This window comes from Oryza sativa, chromosome 8 (genome assembly GCF_034140825.1).
Source record: "Oryza sativa Japonica Group chromosome 8, ASM3414082v1".
Lineage (NCBI taxonomy): Eukaryota > Viridiplantae > Streptophyta > Magnoliopsida > Poales > Poaceae > Oryza > Oryza sativa.
Window position 1 is genome coordinate 24238465 of NC_089042.1, and position 20838 is coordinate 24259302.

Below are 20838 nucleotides of genomic sequence, written 5' to 3' on the forward strand. Positions count from 1 at the left end.
TTTTCTTATCTTTGTTCAACTCTCAGATGCAGCCTTAGATGATCGCGTTAGAAAAAAGAAAACCAATTTATAACCATTCATTCCTTCTAAAATATAATGATTTCTGTTTAGCAAAAATAAGGTCATGGCAAAATTCACTTTTAGTCATTTTAATTGTCAGTTTCTTACTCTTAAATTGCTCAGGCCAGGTTCTCTTTCCAAACATCTGATTGGATTTGAAATTATTAAAATGACAAAGAATCATGAAAATCAGTACATAATATTTATATCGTGGTACAATTTTTTTTAAAAAAAATACTAATAATGTTTATGTTTTAGATTGGAAGGAATTAATGGGTATGTTCAGCTGGCAGGTACAGCAGCGGCCTGCTGCTAGACGCTGTTTTTTTTTAATGCTTGCTTCACTATTCCAACATGCTGCAGCCCTTGCAGCCAAACAGACCCAATACCACTTTGCGGCAGGTCTGCCCTAGGACACTGCCAGTGCATGTCATTTCATAGTATATATCAGCGGGTTTATGATAACCATGAATGATTGTATAGCAGGCTAAATTAGACTTGCTTGCTAATTATGTGCACCCCAAATGGGTCCAAAAAGGCACTGCATATCACACATAACTAATTGACCGTATCGGAGAAAAGTAGTCTGATGATTATGATTTATGATTAAGCTTAAAAAAGCTAGTGCAAAGAAATTAAACAGAGGCAGCTAGGTGATCATCGTGCATATGCACACCATGGTCGATCACCACTGAAGAACGGTGGGTGACGCAAACCAACTTTGGCGACGTACGCAATGCACGTCGCATTACTAAAGCTGTTAATTAGCTAGCTGCTCACGTATGTACGCCCCGGTTTGCTTTAGCTAATTAATTCTCCACAAGGTCACGGTCGATGTAGTGTGGATATGTGATACCTTCTCTGTTTTATAATATAAAACTTTCTTATATTGTTCATATTCAATACATTATGAAACGGAGAGAGTACTGTATCCTCCGCAAGCTAATTAATTCTCCACGAGGAGCACTGAAATAGATACGTTGATAATAACGATGAGTAAATTGATGATATTTTTTTAACAAATACTAGTTGATTGAAGTTTATTCAGGCTCAGAAATTTTTCTAACTCTGTCACTGCCTGGCCTTGTGCTAATCAAGGGGCCACCGGGATCAAGCTCATAATTGGGGGATTAGTAAGTATAGGTTATTAATATCGCCCGGCACCACCGTCAAATCATGGGTGGACTGCTGGTGTTTGCATTGCATTGCCTCCCCTCCCGTCGGTTTGTTAATCCTGCGTGTCCATCGCCGTCGCCGTCGCGCTCGCGCGCTGCCGCGTGACGCCACCGCGCGGCGGACGCGGTCGGGTGCTCTCATGTGTGTCCCCGTGTCGACCGGAGGTGGTCTCCAGTTTTTTTTTTTTTCCTCTTCACACTTTCTGAATTTCACAGGAACCGGACTACTGGGTGCGGCTGGTTGCAGCCTCGCAGGGACAAGGGTGTGTTTTTTTTGGGTGTGTGTTCGTTCACGACGTCACGTAGAAACTGGATTATACCCTCCGGTATTTGATCGAATACGAGTTTTAAAAGAAAATATACCAGTCACGTATAAGTTGCATTACAGTATAATTATACTATAGTTATATCTAAAAAGTTCTTAAACATAAAAACTGTCAAATGTTATATAACTACTCCCTATTAAGCCCATCATCTTTTGGCCTCATCTTTTCGCTTGTGCTTGTGCTTATGCTTATCGGTTAAAATTTAATTTTTTACCTTAAATTTGTAGCTAATTTTAAGGTTTTTTTCATCGAAATTTATTTTCCAGTCTTTGCTTTTAGGTCGCTAAGAACATGTATATAAAAAATTTATTCACAAATTATTTTTTGTTTGCAAATATATCATTTGGCTTATTCCAAAAATAAGCAAAACAATAGGGCTGTTCAACGCTCACGATCATAGACTGACGAACACTTCCTTAAAAAAGAAAAACCTAAGAATTAACCCAGACAAACATTTTATCCAGATTTAACTTTAGAATTGGATTTTTTTTAAGTGACATATCCTATCGTCCATGCCCACTACTACCCACCGAGGTCGAGGACAATTCTTCCAGATCCCATCATCGACAACGCCCTACCGCGCGGACGTGTAAATTGGAGAAGTTCTCTGCCTACCTCCAACTAGGGTGAAAACATGCAGATACAGTCAGTATTCTCATTTCCTAACCTATATTTTCCTTTAAATTTAGAGTCAGGTACGGATAGTGCCGGATAATATATCACTCATCCCGTATCTTATCCCATATTATTTCATCATGTTTGTAGGTAGATTTATTATAGTTTTTCATACATATTTTATAATGTGGGACATACGGGCGGATACATGATTTCCCGTATCCTAATCCGTATTTTCTAATGAATTCGGATTAAAAATCAGATAGTATGTGTATCTTTTTTTTTTCCATATTCCTCCCGGCGAGTGTTGGATCGGGCGGGCGGGTACACCCCTACCTCCAACCATTAACGCCATCAGGCCACCCGTACACTCGCCGTCCACACTCTGCCGCGGCCCGAGGAGGAGGGACGAAACGGCCGGAACTGCTGTGTACGGGAGGGCCCAAACTAATTCGGCCCGAAAGGCATACTCTAAGTGCGGAAGTTAGTTGGGCCGGAAGGTAGTGCGATTTGCGCAGGGGCCTGAATTAGTTGGACTGGAACAGGATTGCAGCGTACTGGGGCCCAAACTAGTTGGGTCGGAACGGGATTGCAAGTTACGTGCAGGCCCAAACTAATTTGGTTCGCATCTGCGTCGAAGCTGGAATTTTTTTTATTTTTAGATTTTTTTTAAAATTTTTACAGAAACAATCTATCGGCAAAAAAAAATTTACAAAAATAAACCTTGCCGTCCCAGTGGTAGGCGGCAAGCTGACGTGGCAGACAGCGGGTCAACCGCGCCGTCTGCCGCCGCCGGTCAAAATTGCATTTGGCCCCAGAGGGCGGCAAGGGGCTAAATGCAATTTTGGCAGCCTATAAAGAGCTTGGAGCTCGTACTTTTTGCATTTAGGCCCCTTGCTGCCCCACTAGAGGACGGCAAGGGAACCAGATGCAAAAAGTACCGCCAAATGATATTTTTATGTTATGTTAATAATAATTAAACAAGTATTTATTGGTAAAAACTTGTTAATATTGTTATAAAAATGTATTGAAGTTGGTTGTTTCGCAATTTCATATGTTAAGTAAGGTATTATTTTGTAACTTATTCGACGTATTAGTACTTGGAGAATTGATATAGGCCTATCGCAGTCTCGGTCGTAGAAACATTATATGGATTTAAACAAGGAGAATTATGTAACATGAAGAAATAGTAGTACAATTTGAACATGATACAACTATTTCCATTGCGGTTACATAGATGATATTAGATTTGAACTAGGAGGGAGGTAGTGCAATAGTTGAACACAACGACGATGTAGTAATGGGACAAGGAAGCATGACAGTAGAAATTTCAATATGCCAAGTTGTCCGATAATAGCTAACCCCTATATGAGGATCCATCTCCTCTCTCAAACTGCGCTTTAGTAACCCTGTATTGCTCTGATAGTTCAAGCTGCACAACACGGCTAGGTGGAGTTAGAACCCTTCTGGTGTCTATCCATTCTCTGTATTGACATCTCCTTGGTGGTTCCTGGAAGGAAAGAATAGATGTGAAGCGAGCAAAGTTAGTAAATGTTGTGAGAAAATAAGGATTCATGTAATCAAAATATTCTTACCATGAAATCGTCGTCAAGAATATTTGGACAAACAAAGAACCTTCGACCCAATATTGTAGGCTTTATGGAACGAAGAACCTGACAACGATCACCACACCTGCATCTTGGACGGGCTTCCCATGGAGGGAGTGCCGTAGTTAGCACCCGCCAGTCGCACTGTTGTTCACGACATTGTCGTTCGAAAGCCGCTTTTCTCTGCAAGTATTGCTCAGTACTCGGATGCGAAATACCAGCGACCTTCTTGTAAACAAGTGGTTAGGGTCGAGAACGGGATTTTCTGTATCGACCCACTCGATGTATGCGGAAGCCGTAGTGCAGGTCTACCGAATAGAGTAGTGTTACGAAGAATAAAACGATTGCCCATACGGAATGAATAAGCATATGCAGATAATAAAATACCTCACAGTCATAGTTAGGTCACCTAAAAAAGCGCCTTCCTCGAATATCAGGATTCCTCGAAGCCATTAGTTGGCATCGATCACCGCATAGGCAGAGAGGACGCTGGCACCAAGGTGGTAGTAGGTATACACAAGGATCGCTACGCCAGTTCGGATCCTCAACGCCCAGGCGTCTAGCCATTGACGAAAGCCGGTAGGATTTGTAATGAAGAAAGTAGGGAAGAGAGTACTGAATGCGACTGAGTTCTGAAAGATTGTGAGGCCTCGCTCGTTAAGGCGACTTATATAGGCACAAAAAATCGAGTGATATCCCTGACATGTGAACGTGGCGGGGCATGGTGGGTACGCCTGATTGGCGCCGAAAGTTACATTGGTCGTATGCGGCAAATGGCGGGCAAATACTCGTATCGCACGCGAATAAAGGAGGTTGCATCGGTGCGGCAGAAAGTAGTCGTGCATACGCCGAAAGGTATCGTGCACATATAACAACAATGTATTCATTACACAAGCATACAATACTAGCATGTGAAGCAAATAAACAAAGAGAAGTCTGCTCTACTGGCCCTGCCCCGTGCCGCGACCACGCTTGGTCCTCCGGGCCTATGCTCGCACGTGGTCCTGGGAGTAGGTGAAACGATCCGGTGGCACAGCACGGGTAGCACGAGTGTCTGGTGGCGGAGTGGCCTGCGCCTGGTCCTGCGTCTGCACCGGCGGTGCACCTCCCAGCTGTGAGGGGCCGATGACGTCCTCTGTCGAGCCTGAAGCGAAGTCGAAGTCAGTGATGTCGAAGAGCAAGGCGGAAGCCACCAAGTGGTCTGACGAGGTCCCAGCATGGTCCAGTGGTGGACCCTGACTCGACGTGCCGGCTGCTTGTGACGAAGTCCCGGTATACTGCCAGAACTGCGCTGAGTGCGAGGTCGACACAGTTGCCTGAGACGCTGACTCTGCAGCCTGGGAGAAGTGGGCGGCCTGCGTCGTAGCGAACTGGGCAAAACCTACACATCAACAACGGGACCCTTGTAAGCTAAGACATAAAATGCATCTAAATTGATTGTCGAAGTACTGTTGTTTTGTAAGTACCTGTGGGGGGCACAACAAAAGGCCTAGCCGAGAAAGGCGGGGTGCTGAACGGTGCACGAAACCCTGAAGCAATCAGATGAATCGGCTCACATAGATGTGCGAGGCATGTACAAAAAATCCTTAAAAATACTTACCTCCATGCGGAGGGGGAGTCAGCCTAGGAACGTGCGCAGCTGGACGGGGACCAGTCGGTACGGGTGGCCGCTGTGGTGCTGCATCTGCCCGAGCAACGTCGTCTGCACGACAGGTGAGCACTCGGAGAATCGAGCGCATCGACTCCACCATCCACGTGTACGTCGTCAGGTGCTCCTCTACGGATACTGGAATCCCCGCGCCTAAACGTTGGATCGTCGTTGAACTGTCAACGACGACCCTGTTGATGTCGACGACCTGCATGGTTAATTTGTTCGTAAATATTCGTAAAATTTGATGAAGAGAAAGGAATAAAACATAAAGGAATGGTGCGATGCAGGGTACTCACAGCACGAGCGAAGTCCTGGTCGCGGTGCCTGGCGTAGAGGTCTTTAGTGCTCGCAACGTGGGCCTGCTGCTCCAAGGGAGCGAAGGTGACCCTAGTATGGGTGCGTGGCTGGTACTAGCGTAGGTAGGCCTGGTACACCTCCTCGGTGTGTGGCTCTCCCTCGTGCTCCACGACCTCCTCGGTTGCGAGCAACCAGTCCTCAACAAAAGTCCCCAACTTGGTGGGCCAGTTGCCAGCTGACTGCTGACCCTTGCGCGAGTACCTGCAAATTAATGTATCATATTAGTGTGAATCGACAGATGTTGCAAATTATTGTGGAGAGGTAGATTTTAATGCAACAAATCAAAGCGTAGTGAAAGATCTTACCGGTGAACATCAGCTGGGACGGTCGTCGAAAACAGTACTGGAAAAGGCTGACGGAAGCCGAATTGCCGCATCACGCGGAAAGGGGCATGAGGCTCAACGCAGATGTCGAAGACCATCGGAATCATAGTCATCCAATACGCCTGGTCCCTTGTGCAGAGTGTGGACAGACCCAACGGCGCACGAGCCTGGGTAGCCGCGGCACTGTAGGGCTCCCACACGACGTCAGTCGGCAGAAGGCGGTCGAACTCCATAACGAACTCAGGATACGACCGCCTAACCTGGACGTGAGCCCATCGGCGCTGCAATATGAGACGATCGATGTGATGTACAATGAACTTAGCAATGAACTTAACAATAAGAGAAGATCGATGCAACGTACCTGACGACGGCACCACAGAGTACCCATCGTAGGGTAGTCGACCTCCGGTCGCTCCGCGTATAGTGACTCCTCGTACGTGTGCTGGTCCACCTCAGGGCGGCCGATTGCAATCCTCTCAGCTGCCCAGATAGAAAGAAAGAGAGGGCACCCACCAAAGGTCGCGCTGGGATCCGACTTCGTGCAAGCCTCACAAAGGCCACGGTACTGAGCCGCCAACAACGCGGAACCCCACGTCCACTGAGGCACCTCGCCAAGAGTACAAGCTATTTAAATACAACAAATGTTACTAAGGGTACATAACGATGACGTGCAATTTAACATATATGTAGAGTTCGATAATATTACATAACATAACATAACATTACATGCCGAAGTCCGACATTACGTCAGCATACCTAAAGACATTACGTGCCTAAGTCTGACGTTACATCACGAGATCTAAAGACATGACATGCCGAAGTCTGACATTACACGACGAAACATAAACACATCGATAAGTTCGAAACAAATTACAAGCAAAGCCACATGCCAACATAGAACACAAGAACTACACCACGTAGCCAGACGTGGCACGACGCCGCCTAGGACGTGGTCGAGTTGAGGTAGTGCCTTCACCCGTAGGGCGAGCTCCATCTGCTGCTGATCCTGATAGTCCTGCCTCCGCCGCACTTGGTTTCTCCTTGTCTTTAGGACAATGCTTGTAGGTGTGCCCACGTTCATCGCATTTGCTGCAACGCTTCACCCTGGCAGCCTCCGACTCGTCCATATCGTTGCGGATGCGACGAGTCTTCCTCCTTGCAGCCTTGCCTCGGAGCTTCGATGGGTCAGGAATATTGAGTACTTCATCGTTAGTCTCTGTGAACTCCCTAGCTATGCCGAACCCATAAATCTCGCCACCCCATGTATGATATACTGCTTGCTTACTGAAGTACTGTGACACATATACTGCATCTGGTATGCCACACTCCGTTGCGGCAGCAATGACATGGGTGCATGGCCTGTGGAGCAGCTTCGGCTTTGCACAAGAGCAATGACATGTGCCGTCGGCTTTGAGAACACATTCTTGTTTCACTCTCTTGCGGTAGATACCCCTGCTTGCCTTATCTTGACATAGTATCTCAAACCTGTGCTGTTGGGTACCTTGCACTAGAGCTCGATGTTTCATGGCCTTTTTACACAACTCCTCTAGCTTTTTCTGCATGAAAGTTCCGAATAAAATGCTGTTGTTCGGTATAGAGGGAAGAACTGCCTAGAACCGATCCCTAAAATACCTGCATGTCCCATGTAAAATGAACTCCACTATGCCAACTAGTGGGAGTCCACGGACACTGCGCATCACCCAGTTGTAAACTTCTGCCAAATTTGTTGTCATTATTCCATATCTAGCACCACATGTGTCATACGCCTTGGCCCATTTCTCTTTTGGTTCATGCAGAATCCACTGAGAAAATTTCCGAATCTCCACTCCAGTTCTTCTAACCAATGTTGGACTATCCGTTGGGAGAGGTCCAAGAGCTTGAGGAGGGTCAGCAACGGCGGTCGATGGAGCCGCTGCACGCTGATCACTGCATTTGGCTGTCAACTCATCTAATCTCTTCCAAAGCTCATTGCATAGCCTCTTGAACATGTTCATGAGCTCCTTGTTCTTGAAATGTTTGAAGAAATTAGCTCTCATATGACGCATGCACCACCTACTATGTACATCTTCCCACTCACCAGGGTATCCTCGTTCCATACTCCCAAATTGCAACTCTTCTATCGCTCGCAGAATGCCAGCGTGCCTGTCATGTATCAGGCACACATTTGGCCTCATACCAACAACTTTTGTTTTAACCAATTTCAGGAACCAGTACCAGCTGTCGGTATTCTCACTCTCAACAAAAGCAAATGCCAAGGGCAATACCTGATTGTTCCCATCTACCCCTATTGCTGTTAGTATTTGATCCCGATACTTTCCAGTCAAGAATGTCCCATCAATGCAGAGAACAGGTCGACAGTTCATGAATGCCATCTTGCATGCATGTAGAGCTAAGAACGCCCCCTTTGCAGCACACTCTTGCCAGGATGTTCAATTGAGGGGAATTTCTTCACTGCGTAAGAGCTCCCAGGGTTTCTTTCTTCGATAATACCAAGCAGGCGTGGCAAATTGTCATACGAGGCTTCGTAAGTTCCAAATCTCATCTCTATTATTTTCTGTTTGGCCCTCCACGCCTTGGCATAGCTAATAGTATACTTGTATGTTTCTTCGATGTGTTGGATTATTGACCTTGGTTCATATGTGAGATTATCGATGACATGCGCATACATCTCAGATGCAACAAATGCACATGTAATGTTCCTGTGGTATTTCTGAACACCAGGTAGAAAACATGTATGCTTGGTAACGACTGACACTGTCCAATAATCCTTCCATTTTCCCTTATAAGCGTGCACAATCCAGGGACAACCATCTTTTTCCTTAACACACCGAACTTCATATTCCGACCAGTTGGACTTGGCAACCCAAAACTCTCTATGAAGTGACACTGCAAAATATTTTACCGCCTCCTTCATATCTTCTGCTCTAGTATAAATCGCTCCAGAATAACCTCATTTTCTTTGTACTCCCATCTCACACTATCCTCTTCAGAGACGACCAGACTAGAAAAATCCTCACTAGCCCATTCTGCTGGATTAATATCCGTCTCATCATCTGACGAATCACCTTCCTCTACATGCTCGTTGTCAGAATCCTCCCTCTCCATTTCATCCACAATGGCACCGACAGTCTCCCCCTCATAGGCCACTCCACCTGGTTGAATGCCCACTGGAGCTACTACGCCCCTATCCTCTCGTGCATTGACCTCTTCCACAGAAGTCTCATTTACTTCAGCACTTGGTCCCTCGCCATCATCCATGTTCATCTGCACACCTGGATCCTTCGGGTGAACAAACGGAACCATAGCTAGAGGCCACCCGCGTTGCAATGCATATTCCACATACCATCTCCACACTCGAGAGTTTTGAACTGGCATTAGTTCCCAATAAAAACCCTCAATTGCCCGACTTACTATAACATTGATTGTTATGTCACTTGTCTGTGGATCAACTCTCAAGCCCCTCATTAACTATCCTTTTATAGAAGGTACACTCCTCTCAGCCGGTCTGTCAATTCCCCTTTCTGATACAATAAATTCTGACAGATCTACCCCAGTTGGCCCGTAACGGACATTTCCTGGGCCATGGTAAACTTGGAATATTTGTTTGTTCGACATATCTGTCAACAAAATAACTAGTATCATATTATTCTTTCATGCAATAAACACCTACAACGTAATATCTTCTTGTGTATGCCAATTCAACGGTAAAATACTGATTCCAAACTAGCAGATCTACGTAGTTATCGGTATCTACAATACGCACTTCTAGATTAGTACAACTAAAACCCTAAAAATATAATGCATTTATTCAAACAAAGTTTTAAAAAATACACAGTATTTAACTCAATAGTCACATATAGGATCTATGAATATTACCTGAAATCGGCGTGTGAATCCGGCAGGGCTTCGCCCCTTCTTCTCTTCTCCTCCCCTTTCTTCTTTTTTTTACTGGATTTGTGGGGGGAGGAATGAGGGCCGGGGGCTAGGCGGCAGGCCTTTTATAGGCAGTGAGGCCTGCCGCCCGACCAGAGGGCGACAAGGGGCCGCCTGCAAAATGGCCGGCCCCGGCTGGCTTTTTTGCATTGGGGCCCCTTGCCGCCTTTTCCTGCAAAAAACCCTCCCTCCGTCACCGCTCGTCCCTCCCCCGTTTGCCACGTCAGCTTGCTGCCCAAGTGGTGGGCGGCAGGGTCTATTTTTGTTTTTTTGGCCGATAGATTATTTCTGTAAATATTTTTAAAAAAATCTAAAAATGAAAAAAATTCTTGAAGCTGAGACTAAAATTCGGCCCACTATGCAACGAAACGACGATAGAAATTCAGAAAAAGTACACGCAAGGTCCCTCAACTTGTTAGCCAGATAGAAAATCGTCCCCCAACCGTAAAACCGAACATCTGGTGTCCCCCAACTTACAAAACCGGTCACAATAGGTCCCTCGGCGGTTTTGACTCCGGTTTTGTGCCACGTGGCGGCTGACTCAGAGTGGGACCCACGTGGGCCCCACATGTCAGGATGCCACGTCATCCCTCCCTTCCTCCTCTCTCTCCCTCTCTCTATCTCTTCTCTCCTCTTGGGCAGGTCATGCCGTGACGCGCGTCGAGTGCCGCGGCCACCACCACTACGACTGCGACCTGCGGCAGCGAGGGGGGAGGGCGAAACGGAGCGGGACGGTGAGGTTGTCGCCGGCAACAAAGCCGATGGCTGGTGCTGCTGCTCGTCGCCATCTCCTCCGTCGACAACTTACCGGAGCACGCCGGGTTCGACGGGGTGCCCGCGAGCACCATTGCCGCGAGCTCAACCGCAAGGTGCTCGAGCTTGCCCTGTGCACCGTCGGCATCTTCACCGACCGCCCGTTCTGGAGGGGCGGCGCCAGCTTCCAGCTGCCAACCAAGATATCAACAAGCGAAGAGACGACGGCGGCGAGGAACCAAGGTGACCAGAAGGTAGGGACCCAGATCGCCGCTATCTTCCTCGGTGGCCCCGACGACCGGGAGTCGGTGGTGTTCGCATGCCGCCTCGCCAAGAACGACGGCGCCATCAGGTTGACCGTCATCCGCCTCGTGCTATTGGCGTCGTCATGCACGACGGCATCGCCAACGCTGCATGCATGATTAATTAGTTAGTTACTTAGCTAAGGCTTTGTGCTATGCTAGTACGTGCATGTGTTGCATGAGCTAGTGGAGCAAGTCTATCGGCTGGTTAGCTTTGTGCATGCAGCTGGTAGTGGATCAAGTGAAGCATACATGTGTGGCACGACCTCCGCCGCCAGCTCCAAGCCAAGGACAAGCTCGCCGTCGCAAGCAAATGCTGAAACTCATGCCACCACCCCTCCAAGCACAGACGAAACTCAACTGCCGAAACTCGCCGGGCACCTCCTCCAGCTCATGCACGCGGCGGGGCGGCGGCCGGAGATCGAACTCATCACCATCGTCCTCGCAAGGCGCAGGTGAAGGCGTAGCTCTCCTTGTTCGCGACTGCGCAAGTTGGCCAGCGGCGATCAGGGAGTTGTCGCGCGTGTGGCTCCAGCTCCGCCGCCGCGGTCTCCCGCCGCTCCGCCCCGCCAAACGGCAACCACATCGGCGGCGCCGTCATCTTCGATCTCCCCTTCCTTTGTCGCCTCTACCGGACCGGCTACTGGCAGTGGGAGAACCACCACCACCGGCCGGAGCTGGCCAAGGGCACCAGCGCGCGGCGGCCGCCTCGCCATCTCCATCAGCGGCTACAGTGACAGCTAGATCTCCTCTCCGCTGTCGGCCGCGTCGACCCTCTTCCCCGCCGCTGCATCGGCCGTCGGACCTCCTCTCCGTCGCGCTCCTCCTTCGCCAGCTGTTAGCCGCGCCGCCCGCGCCACCGTGCGTCGCCGCCTCACCCCGACGACGACCGCCGCACTCCTCCCTGCGCGACGGCAGCCATCAGCGGCGCCGCCCGTCCCATCAGCCCTCCTCTCCGCGCCGCTCCTTCCCCGTCAGCTGCCGGCCACGTCAGCCCTCCTCCACGCTGCGTCGAAGACGCTGCCGCCATCCACGCCCAGAGGAAAAAGGAGAGAAAGGGAGAGAAGAGGGGAAAAAGAGAAAGGGCGGTGACGTGGTTTATCTGACATGTGGGACCCATGTGGGGCCTACATAGGTCCCACGCTGAGTCAGCCGCCACGTGAAATAAAACCGGGGTTAAAACCGCCAAGGGATCTATTGTGACAGGTTTTATAAGTTGGAGGACGCCAGATATCCGGTTTTGCGGTTGGGTGACGATTTTGTATCTGGTTTACAACTTGAGGGACCTTCGGTGTACTTTTTCCTAGGAATTCGCACAGCCACAGATAGCATCCGTGCCACGACGCAACCTTCGGTGTACTTTTTCCTAGGAATTCGCACAGCCACAGATACATCCGTGCCACGACGCAACAAGAAGTTTCGCATTCTAATACTTAGCTACTAATTGGTAAATTATTACTACTACTTGCACTATGCAAAAGGCAAATCAGATCTTAATTCACATGGCATGGACATGATAAAAGCAACACAAAAGAACCAGAGCACATCTGGATGAGATGAAGATGAAGTTCATCCATCCAGCAAGAAGCAATTTGGGACGAGTCCGGTCTCTCCCTCAATCAGCACCTTCCCCTGTAATTAAGCAAGAACCAATTTGATCAGCACAGAGATCAATCCATCATCACGAAATTGGATGAATAATTTAGTTTTAAGCATCATTTACACATGCCCAGATGTCAAAAGGATACCTTACTGACATGTGAACTGCAGAAGAGCACTCTTCCTGTTTGAGTTACAAGTAAGCATGTTGCCATCTCAACTGAAGAACTGGCAGTACCCGTGCCAATATATCACCAACACTTAAAATTTCATATGGCACGGCACACCTATTGTGGCCTTCAATCTCTTTAACAAATTCCTCAGAAAAGAAATTGTTACATTTTTGCACAAGGACTAGTTAATGAATGGACTCTAGAAGTGAAATTTGTATGATGGTGGATTGTGCGTTGATTCATGGAGAATTACCTGCTACTACAATTTTGCGGAAGAAGAAATTACATTTTGACACTAACTGTTAATTAGTTGTGAATCAATATTTGTTGGGAACAGAGAAAGAAAAGGAACATTGGTGATGATCCTGGAAGTGGAAAAATAACTTGATTTAAATGGTGAGTACTGAATAAACATATCCAAAAAATACTGGCGATAAAGGTGGTGTCTGAATGGAGTTTTATGAGAATCTCTTGCATAATTCATTGCTCGAGACTCAATACTGGGTTAATATACCCAGAGATTAGTGAGAGGCAAGGTCAATTGTCATCTTATTAAACTGCGATAACTGTTGATGGTTGATTTTTTCTTTCCAGCAAAAACAACAAGACCACATTCACTCAAGAAAGTCAGAACAAAAAAAGGGCCTAAAAGAGTGCCAACTGAGTGAAATGTTTCATACTTCCTCCGTTTCACAATGTAAGACTTTCTAGCATTGCCTATATTCATTTAGATGTTAATGAACCTAGATATATGTATGTGTTTAGATTCACTAACATCTATATGTATGTGGGCAATGCTAAAAAGTCTTACATTGTGAAACGGAGGGAGTACTTCCAAGTTAGCTTCCTGTACAACTAAGACTCCTACTTATATAGTCAGAACTTACCATGCGAGAAATTAATCAAAACAATCACAAACACTAGCAACAAATATTTCTCATCCTCTAGAGAACAAATTAGAAATCACTCTCCTTTTGCCCAAAACATTTCAGTTAGTAACATTGTCCCTAAGAACACAATACAAATTGCCACTCACACAAATAATTAGTCCTGCTCTTAATGGGTCATGAATCAATATAGTGGGGAAAGAGAAAAGAAAGAAAAAGCATTGTTGATCGTCATGGAAGCAAAAACAACTTGATTTAAATGGTGAATGTTAAATAGACATATCCAAAATACTGGTGATGGCATTAGCATCTTAATAGAGTTATATATGAATCTCCACCATATTTTTTTTATGAAACAAAGCCAATTCATTGGTTCAGACACAGAGATTAGCAGGTTGCGAGGTCAATTACCATCTTACTGATTAGACTCTCATAAGTGCTAATGATTGATTTTTTTTATTATAAAAGGGAACGCAATTTTGATCACCAAAGTCAAATACAAGAAGGACAAAGGACATAAAACAATGTCACATTGAGTACGCAAGAAATTAATCAAAGTAATCCCAACTCCTAGCAACAAATATTTCTCCCATCTGCTAGAGGATAAATTAGAAATAGCTCATTTTTTTCCAGAATATTTCTGCCAATAACACTGTCCCTAAGAACAGTATAGGTGTAGAACACAACATGAAATGGAAACTCACACACATAATTAATCACGTTGTTATGAATTTGCAACAAATAAGTCAGAAAAATAAAACTCATTAGAGTTGAATCAGGAACACCCACATGCTGAAATTTTCACCACCATATCCATTTACAAAATTGTGCTGCAGGGCAAAATGTAATACAGAAGCTACTCTACAAATTCAGAATAAATACAACAGTATATATATAGGATAAACTTATGTAATATCCTCGCAACCTTAAGTCACAACACAAATCCCTCTTTTAAGAAAAAAAGTAAACAAATCGAAAGGTGCAAAACCATCTCTGCGACTACCTCTACGCTTTCTTTCATCATACCAGTTTGGTTCTTTCATCATAGTACCAGTTTGAAACCCAAGACATACAACTCTATAAAATCTGTGCAAGAAAAGAAAGGCTTGCCTTTTTTTTTTACCGCGCAGCAATTCAGGCAGCCGCAGCTCGCGAGGCCTTCCAGCTCTCGTACTGGGGGTCGTCGGTGGGCAGCTCGAAGCGGCAGAGCGGGCACGAGTTGCGCACGTCGAGCCACGGCATGATGCACTCCTCGTGGTAACCGTGCGAGCAGGGCAGCCTCTTCACGCGCTCCCCGGCGGCGACGCCGTCCCTGCACACCGCGCACTCCTCCCCTTCGCCGTCCTCGCCGGCGGCGACGACGGCGGACGGTAGCGCCTCGACGGCCGACCTCGCCGCGGGCGGCTTGCTCTTCAGGAACAAACCCTCCCCGACGAGCACCTCGTACACGTCACGGTCGGAGGTGTACACGAAGCCCTCGTCGGCGGGCGGCGGCGGCGGCGGCGGCACGTCGGCGAGGACCTCCCACTCGGGCTCCGGCTGATCCATCCCGGCGCCGCCGGAGGGCGATGCCACCTCCTCCCAATCGAATTCCTCCGCCGCGTTGGAGGCCTCAAGCCGCAGATCCGCCACCCCCTCCTCCTCCTCGTCGTCGTCATCCAATTGGAGGCAATCCCACCGGATCTCCTCCTCCTCCTCCTCATCGGGGAAGCCGAGGTGGTCGGGGCTTGGCGCGACGAGCGCGTCGTGGAAGAGGTCGGGCTCCACGGAGAGGAACTGGCTGCGGAGGCGGTCGGCGGCCGCCACCACCGACGCCGCCGAGAACCCCGACGACGGATCCGGGTGGAACACCGGCACGAAGGCGTCGTAGCACGAAGACGACGACGACGCATCTAGGGTTTGGGGCATCTCGTCGGAGGCGAGCCGGACGAGGAGAGACGAGGACGCCATGGACGCGAGAGATAGAGAGGGGAACGAAAAAATCGCGCCCTGGATTAGCGTCTCGCGAGCCGCTTGCTATTATAGCTCCCCTAAATAAAATAAAATAAAATAAAAATAAAAATTAATTCTGCTAGTGAAACTCTCGTGGTACGTAGTAGATTGGAACGGCGACCGACGAGACGACCCTCGTCGCTGACGAGTGGGGCCACCCGATGGTGGGGGATTATAAAAGAACCAGTGGTTGGTGGTGGGTCCCACTCGTCAGTGGCGTGATGGTTACGTGTCTCGCCTGTCGGGGCTGTGTCGTGCGGGAGCAGAAAATTAAAAGTGCTCGCGTTTTTTTTTGGGGCCTGATTAGCTACCAAACAAAATTTTTTCACCCAGTCTGATTGACATATGCATGGAATATTAAATATTGTGTGTAAATTGTGACACAAATCTTCTAAGCCTAATTGCATCATGATTTGGCAATATTGTGTTTAATAAATTAATCACCTAATTTCTAGATAAAATCTGTAATTTATTTTATTATTAGTCTATATTTAATACTTTAAATATGTGTCCGTATATCTAATCTGACACGCCAAAAGTTTCCCTTAGGCGAACTAAATAGGCCCTATGTGTTCTCTGTACTTTTGGGGCAATGACAGGTGGGGCCGTGTGCTTTTGTCCCGAGGTGTTAGTGAGAGAAGAGATGGTGGTGGGTACGGTTTGGGGAGGTGGGGGGCAGTGTGGTGGCGCTGTGCAGTGTGAGCGGAGCAAAGGGGAAGAAGGGTTGGGTGGTTGCTTGTCATGTGCGCGTGTGACAGGCTGGAAGAACAGCGACGCAACGCAACCAAGGGAGGACGCTGAGCGGGGCAGCGTCTGGGGCGGAGGCGAGCAAACCGTTCGTTACCTGGTAGCTGTTGGGTTGGACGGTTGACTATACGGTGATACGCCTTGGTTGTGTAGAGTATTTTTTTAAGGAGTAAATTATACTCCATTTCTTAAAATAAGTTTCACTTCGGCATTATGCTGTGTCATATGATTAAGAGTAAATTTCGTAGAATTACGGATACTTGGGTCAAATTATCTCGAAACTACATATTTAACAATAAATTTATTATAAAATTACAGGTTTAAGGCTAAGTATTATAAAACTACAAATTTAATAATAAAATTATCATAGAACTATAGATTTTAGAGTTTAAATCCTTAGCTCCAATGTTTTATTTGAGTTATAAATGTTCAAATTTTGTGATTAAATTGATATAAAACCTGTAGTTTTGTGATAACTTTGTTACTAAATATGTAATTTTGTGATATTTCACCTAAATATGTAATTCTATGATAATTTTAGTGTTAAATTTGTAGTTTTGTGATACATCGTAATAAATTTGTAGTTTTGTGAAGTTTACTCTGTAATTAAAGGAAAATATTGTAAAATCTAAGTAAAAATTATTGATTTTTTTTGAATTTAGACCATATTTCATGGGATTTCATTCTGATTTTGTGAAATTTCTATATGTTTGATGATGTATTCTAGTGTTAAACCTGTGTAAAATGAAACGTGTTACAATCTACCTAGTGCAATTTAAGAGTAAAGTTTGTTTTTTCATTTGTTAATCTTTAGAGTTTAACTGATGTCCTTTGGTTCAGTTTGATATTATTGAGAAGATTATTGCTTAAAGAAAATTTGACAATAGATCAAGTCACAATAAAATGATATTTACATGAATCTTTTAAATCTTAAAAGATCAACGACATTAAATATTAAAAACGGATGGAGTATTTGTTTTTATAACATTAAAATGAAAAATACCAACAATTCATGGGCTAACAATAATTCGCATTTTCTCGACGGAATGGTATCCTTTGTTGGGCTTACATTTTTTTTCCGAGGGGTAAGGGCAGGAGCTATGCCGATTTCATTAAAAGATGGGAGAAAGAAAAGTTCACAACACATAATTTACAAGAATAAAAAAAATCCCAGGAATCAAGAGGAGGATACAAGAATTTTGAGTTAGTGCAACGCAACTAGCAGCAGGATGTTGCGACGGATCATCTAAACAATCTGGGCTTCGTCAAAAGCCTTGCACATGGCAGACGGGTGGTAAGGTGCCTTACAGGTTTGAATTTTTTTTGTTATGATTCGGTACAGGTGTACTCGGCTAGCACATGCTAACTTTGAATCTTTGTCAATTCAATATTTTATCTTCATCACGTCGGGTTTGTAATACACGTACATGCCAGAAAGTGTTATTAGCAAATAATAAAATGTTGTGCTGAACTGATGACTAAGTGTGTGAGTGGGCAAACGTGTGATGTGGACATTTGAGCTGCAATTTTACTTCAGAAAGCAATAAAAATGTGTGCTTAACTTTAATAAACTTGGCTCTCATGTTTTCTCTATCAAGTTGCATGCCCCTTTAATTTGCAATTTTGGCAGGAGTGGAATATTTTATTTTAGTTGATGACTCTTGGATTAGCTGGTGAGAGGGACTCATCAACTATGGTGTACTATACGAGGAATCATTAGTACTTTGGACGATAATGAGATTGGCTTAGAAAATTTCTGCCTTGAGTTGGCAACCATAACAGATTTTGTTGGAGTGTATAAAGTGAATTGCCCGTCTTTCCCTATCAGTTTAGGCTTTTAGGTGCAACTGACTTGTGCATGCAACTTAATATGGTATCAGAACCAGAGGTCTCGAGTTCGAATCCTGACTGGCGCGCAATTAAATAAAACAATTGCAGCCCACTCCAATATTCCACGCTTGAGACTTGAGGGGGTCTCGCGTGAGGGGGAGTGTTGGAGTGTATAAAGTGAATTGCCCGTCTTTCCCTATCAGCTTAGGCTTTTAGGTGCAATTGGCTGGTGCATGCAACTTAATCATCGCCAGCGTCGCCGTATCTTTCTCGACTACACTTCGCTCTTCTCCGGCAACCGCGTGCTGCTCCGGCAATTCTCCCTCTATGCCGTTCTCGTGCCGCGACCGTCTCGGAGGCCTTCTCTGCTAGTCCCCTCCGATATTGGCGTATGGTTCATGGTGGTCCCCTACCTCGCCTATGCGGTATTGGCAACACCGTTGCGCGCATTCATCCCGAGTTGTCCCCGGGTTTGGCAAACCCGGCGTGACGTCTCGTCCTTCACGGTTCGACTACATCAGCTCTTCGGCGTCATCTTCCTCCACGATCGCCGTGATTGTGTCACCGTCTTCGTCTCTAGCGTGTCTTCGCGCACCATTGGTCCACGATGCCCTCCTGTGCATCCACGACCACTCTACGGCGCCTCATGCGCTCCCTGCGGCTCGACTACCTCAACATCAGCTTCCTGACTTCGGCTACATCGACCACGGCTACTATACGCATGGCTTCATCGACCACGGCTCTCTCGGCTCCTTCGCTTTGGCTACGTCGACAATGGCACAAAGGGCTATCATCCGTGTTGAGCACTCTTGCCGGTTTCTTCTCCAGTCCAAGTGTCCGCGTTGCTCACGCTTGGACTGCGGGGGGATGTTAGAGTATATGGTAGTTAGAGTTATATTAGGATAGGATTGGTTTGTGTGGACTCCTTCCATATCTGTAATCCTTCCTTATCTCCTCCCCATGTACTCCTATATATATCGGCCCCCTGAGGCTCAATACAAAGTGTCTCACGTTACGCAATATACCTCTCCTATACTATCCATCAGATTTCACCTGTCCAGGTTTTGAGAATTTGAGGTCCAGCTTCTCGGTTATCAAAAGGTTTTGAGATTCAATGAGATTTCTCAACTAGTGCAGAACAGAGGCTTTGAATTTTGGAATTCTATAAGATTTGTACAGATTGTTCTCTTTTGGGTTACAGGCTTACAGCATCGCTAGAGACTGAAACAACTGAAATGATGCTGTAGTTTGTCTATTACTCCTTCTGTTTTCACCCCTGCGTGGGTGGGTGGGTAAATGGTTGGTAAGAGGGTGCAAATGAAGTTATTTTGGAACAAATGGCTGAGGCTAGAAGTGAAGTTATTTTGGGACGGAGTGGGTACTTACCAAGATTGTTCTGAGATACTCTTTTGCAATGAAATTTTCAATTAAAGAAAAGTTATCTTTTGTCACAAAATATTTTGCTATTACAAATTTACAATTCATATGTGCAGGCACAAGCATACATGCTAAATAGCCTTACAATGCATTAATTTCCTTACCACTAAATATAGGTCATTAGGTCTTCCTGTGATCCTTGAGATCAAACTTCAGGAGACCTTGACCATTAACTTCATGCATATAGAATCAGCATCTTGAGAACAAATGCAATTAGATGTTTCTTAGAAGTATTTCATAATGTTTTCATTGATATATCATTACAAATATCATGTCTAAAATCTTTCATAGTTTATTTTGTGCTTGTAATTGCATTACAGATTGCAACTTATTCTAGCCCTGGGGCACAAAATTGGAATTTGACACAGCAGCCTCATTCTTGGGCCCTGCAATTTCATTGGCAAGGGCCCAAATAATCTCAATCTGTCAGGCTCCCAGATTATACAAAAGATGGTCAGCTTATGCTTGCTCAAGTTTACACATTCCTTTCAGTATTTCTCCACAATTTGTACTAGTAGTATCTAGTACTACTAGAATTTTATTATTGTATTGTTACAAAGATCATGACTGAATCTCTTATCAGAGTTTATTTTTGTAATTGCATTACAGCTTGCGCCATGAAACTTATTCTAGCAATGGGGCACAGAAACAGGATCCGCGATGGCGGTCTCATTCCTGGGCCCTGTCATTTCACTGGCAAGGGTCCAAACAATCTCAATCTATCAGGTTTCCAGATTCTGCAAAATAGGCCTGTTCAGCTTATGCCTGCTCAAGTTTACACATTTCAGTATTTCTCCACAAATTGTACTAGTATCTAGTACCACTAAAATTTACTATTGGAGCCAAATTGTTTCTCCATTGGCACACAAGATGCTGAATTTTTACTCTTCAGTTACCCATCTTAAACTACAAACCTTGCCATAAAGAGTATAAACATTGTTAGTAAAGAGAAGCTCCTGGAGCAAATCAGGTAATTGCTCATCTTTTCTCTTTTAACGAGCTCAGCTGAGCAAGGCAGGCCTACACTAATCAACATGTCCTGTAGTCTCTGTTTGATAACGCTGTGTCCTG

The 20838-nt window shown here is 45.8% G+C and overlaps 2 protein-coding genes and 1 long non-coding RNA gene across 3 annotated transcripts; all 3 read right to left on the reverse strand.

Annotated features, from left to right (window-relative positions):
• Positions 1-4605: 4605 nt before the first annotated feature.
• On the reverse strand, positions 4606-5992 carry LOC136351399 (uncharacterized). The gene is made up of 4 exons (XM_066303479.1): positions 5731-5992; positions 5384-5639; positions 5250-5312; positions 4606-5164 (listed from the first exon to the last, which is right to left on the reverse strand). The coding sequence occupies exons 2-4, from the start codon at positions 5532-5534 to the stop codon at positions 4770-4772; spliced, it is 609 nt and encodes a 202-aa protein (XP_066159576.1). The 5' UTR covers positions 5535-5639; positions 5731-5992; the 3' UTR covers positions 4606-4769.
• A 6436-nt stretch (positions 5993-12428) lies between these two features.
• Positions 12429-13969, reverse strand: LOC136351424 (uncharacterized). Its single transcript, XR_010734519.1, has 2 exons — positions 12851-13969; positions 12429-12734 (listed from the first exon to the last, which is right to left on the reverse strand). It is a non-coding gene; the product is annotated as an uncharacterized lncRNA (long non-coding RNA).
• Positions 13970-14531: 562 nt separating this feature from the next.
• LOC4345891 (E3 ubiquitin-protein ligase CIP8) lies at positions 14532-15752 on the reverse strand. Its single transcript, XM_015792581.3, has one exon. It carries the CDS (start codon positions 15709-15711, stop codon positions 14896-14898), a length of 816 nt encoding a protein of 271 aa, XP_015648067.1. The 5' UTR covers positions 15712-15752; the 3' UTR covers positions 14532-14895.
• Between the last annotated feature and the right edge of the window lie 5086 nt (positions 15753-20838).

What these genes read in the sequence shown, in the direction of transcription:
- LOC4345891 (XM_015792581.3), bottom strand. Translation starts at nt 15,711, where the DNA reads ATGGCGTCCTCGTCTCTCCTCGTCCGGCTCGCCTCCGACGAGATGCCC.
- LOC136351399 (XM_066303479.1), bottom strand. Translation starts at nt 5,534, where the DNA reads ATGGTGGAGTCGATGCGCTCGATTCTCCGAGTGCTCACCTGTCGTGCA. An exon ending in GACTCCCCCTCCGCATGGAG is followed by an intron (nt 5,313 to 5,383) that starts GTAAGTATTTTT and finishes TGATTGCTTCAG; the next exon opens with GGTTTCGTGCACCGTTCAGC. An exon ending in TTTTGTTGTGCCCCCCACAG is followed by an intron (nt 5,165 to 5,249) that starts GTACTTACAAAA and finishes GTTGATGTGTAG; the next exon opens with GTTTTGCCCAGTTCGCTACG.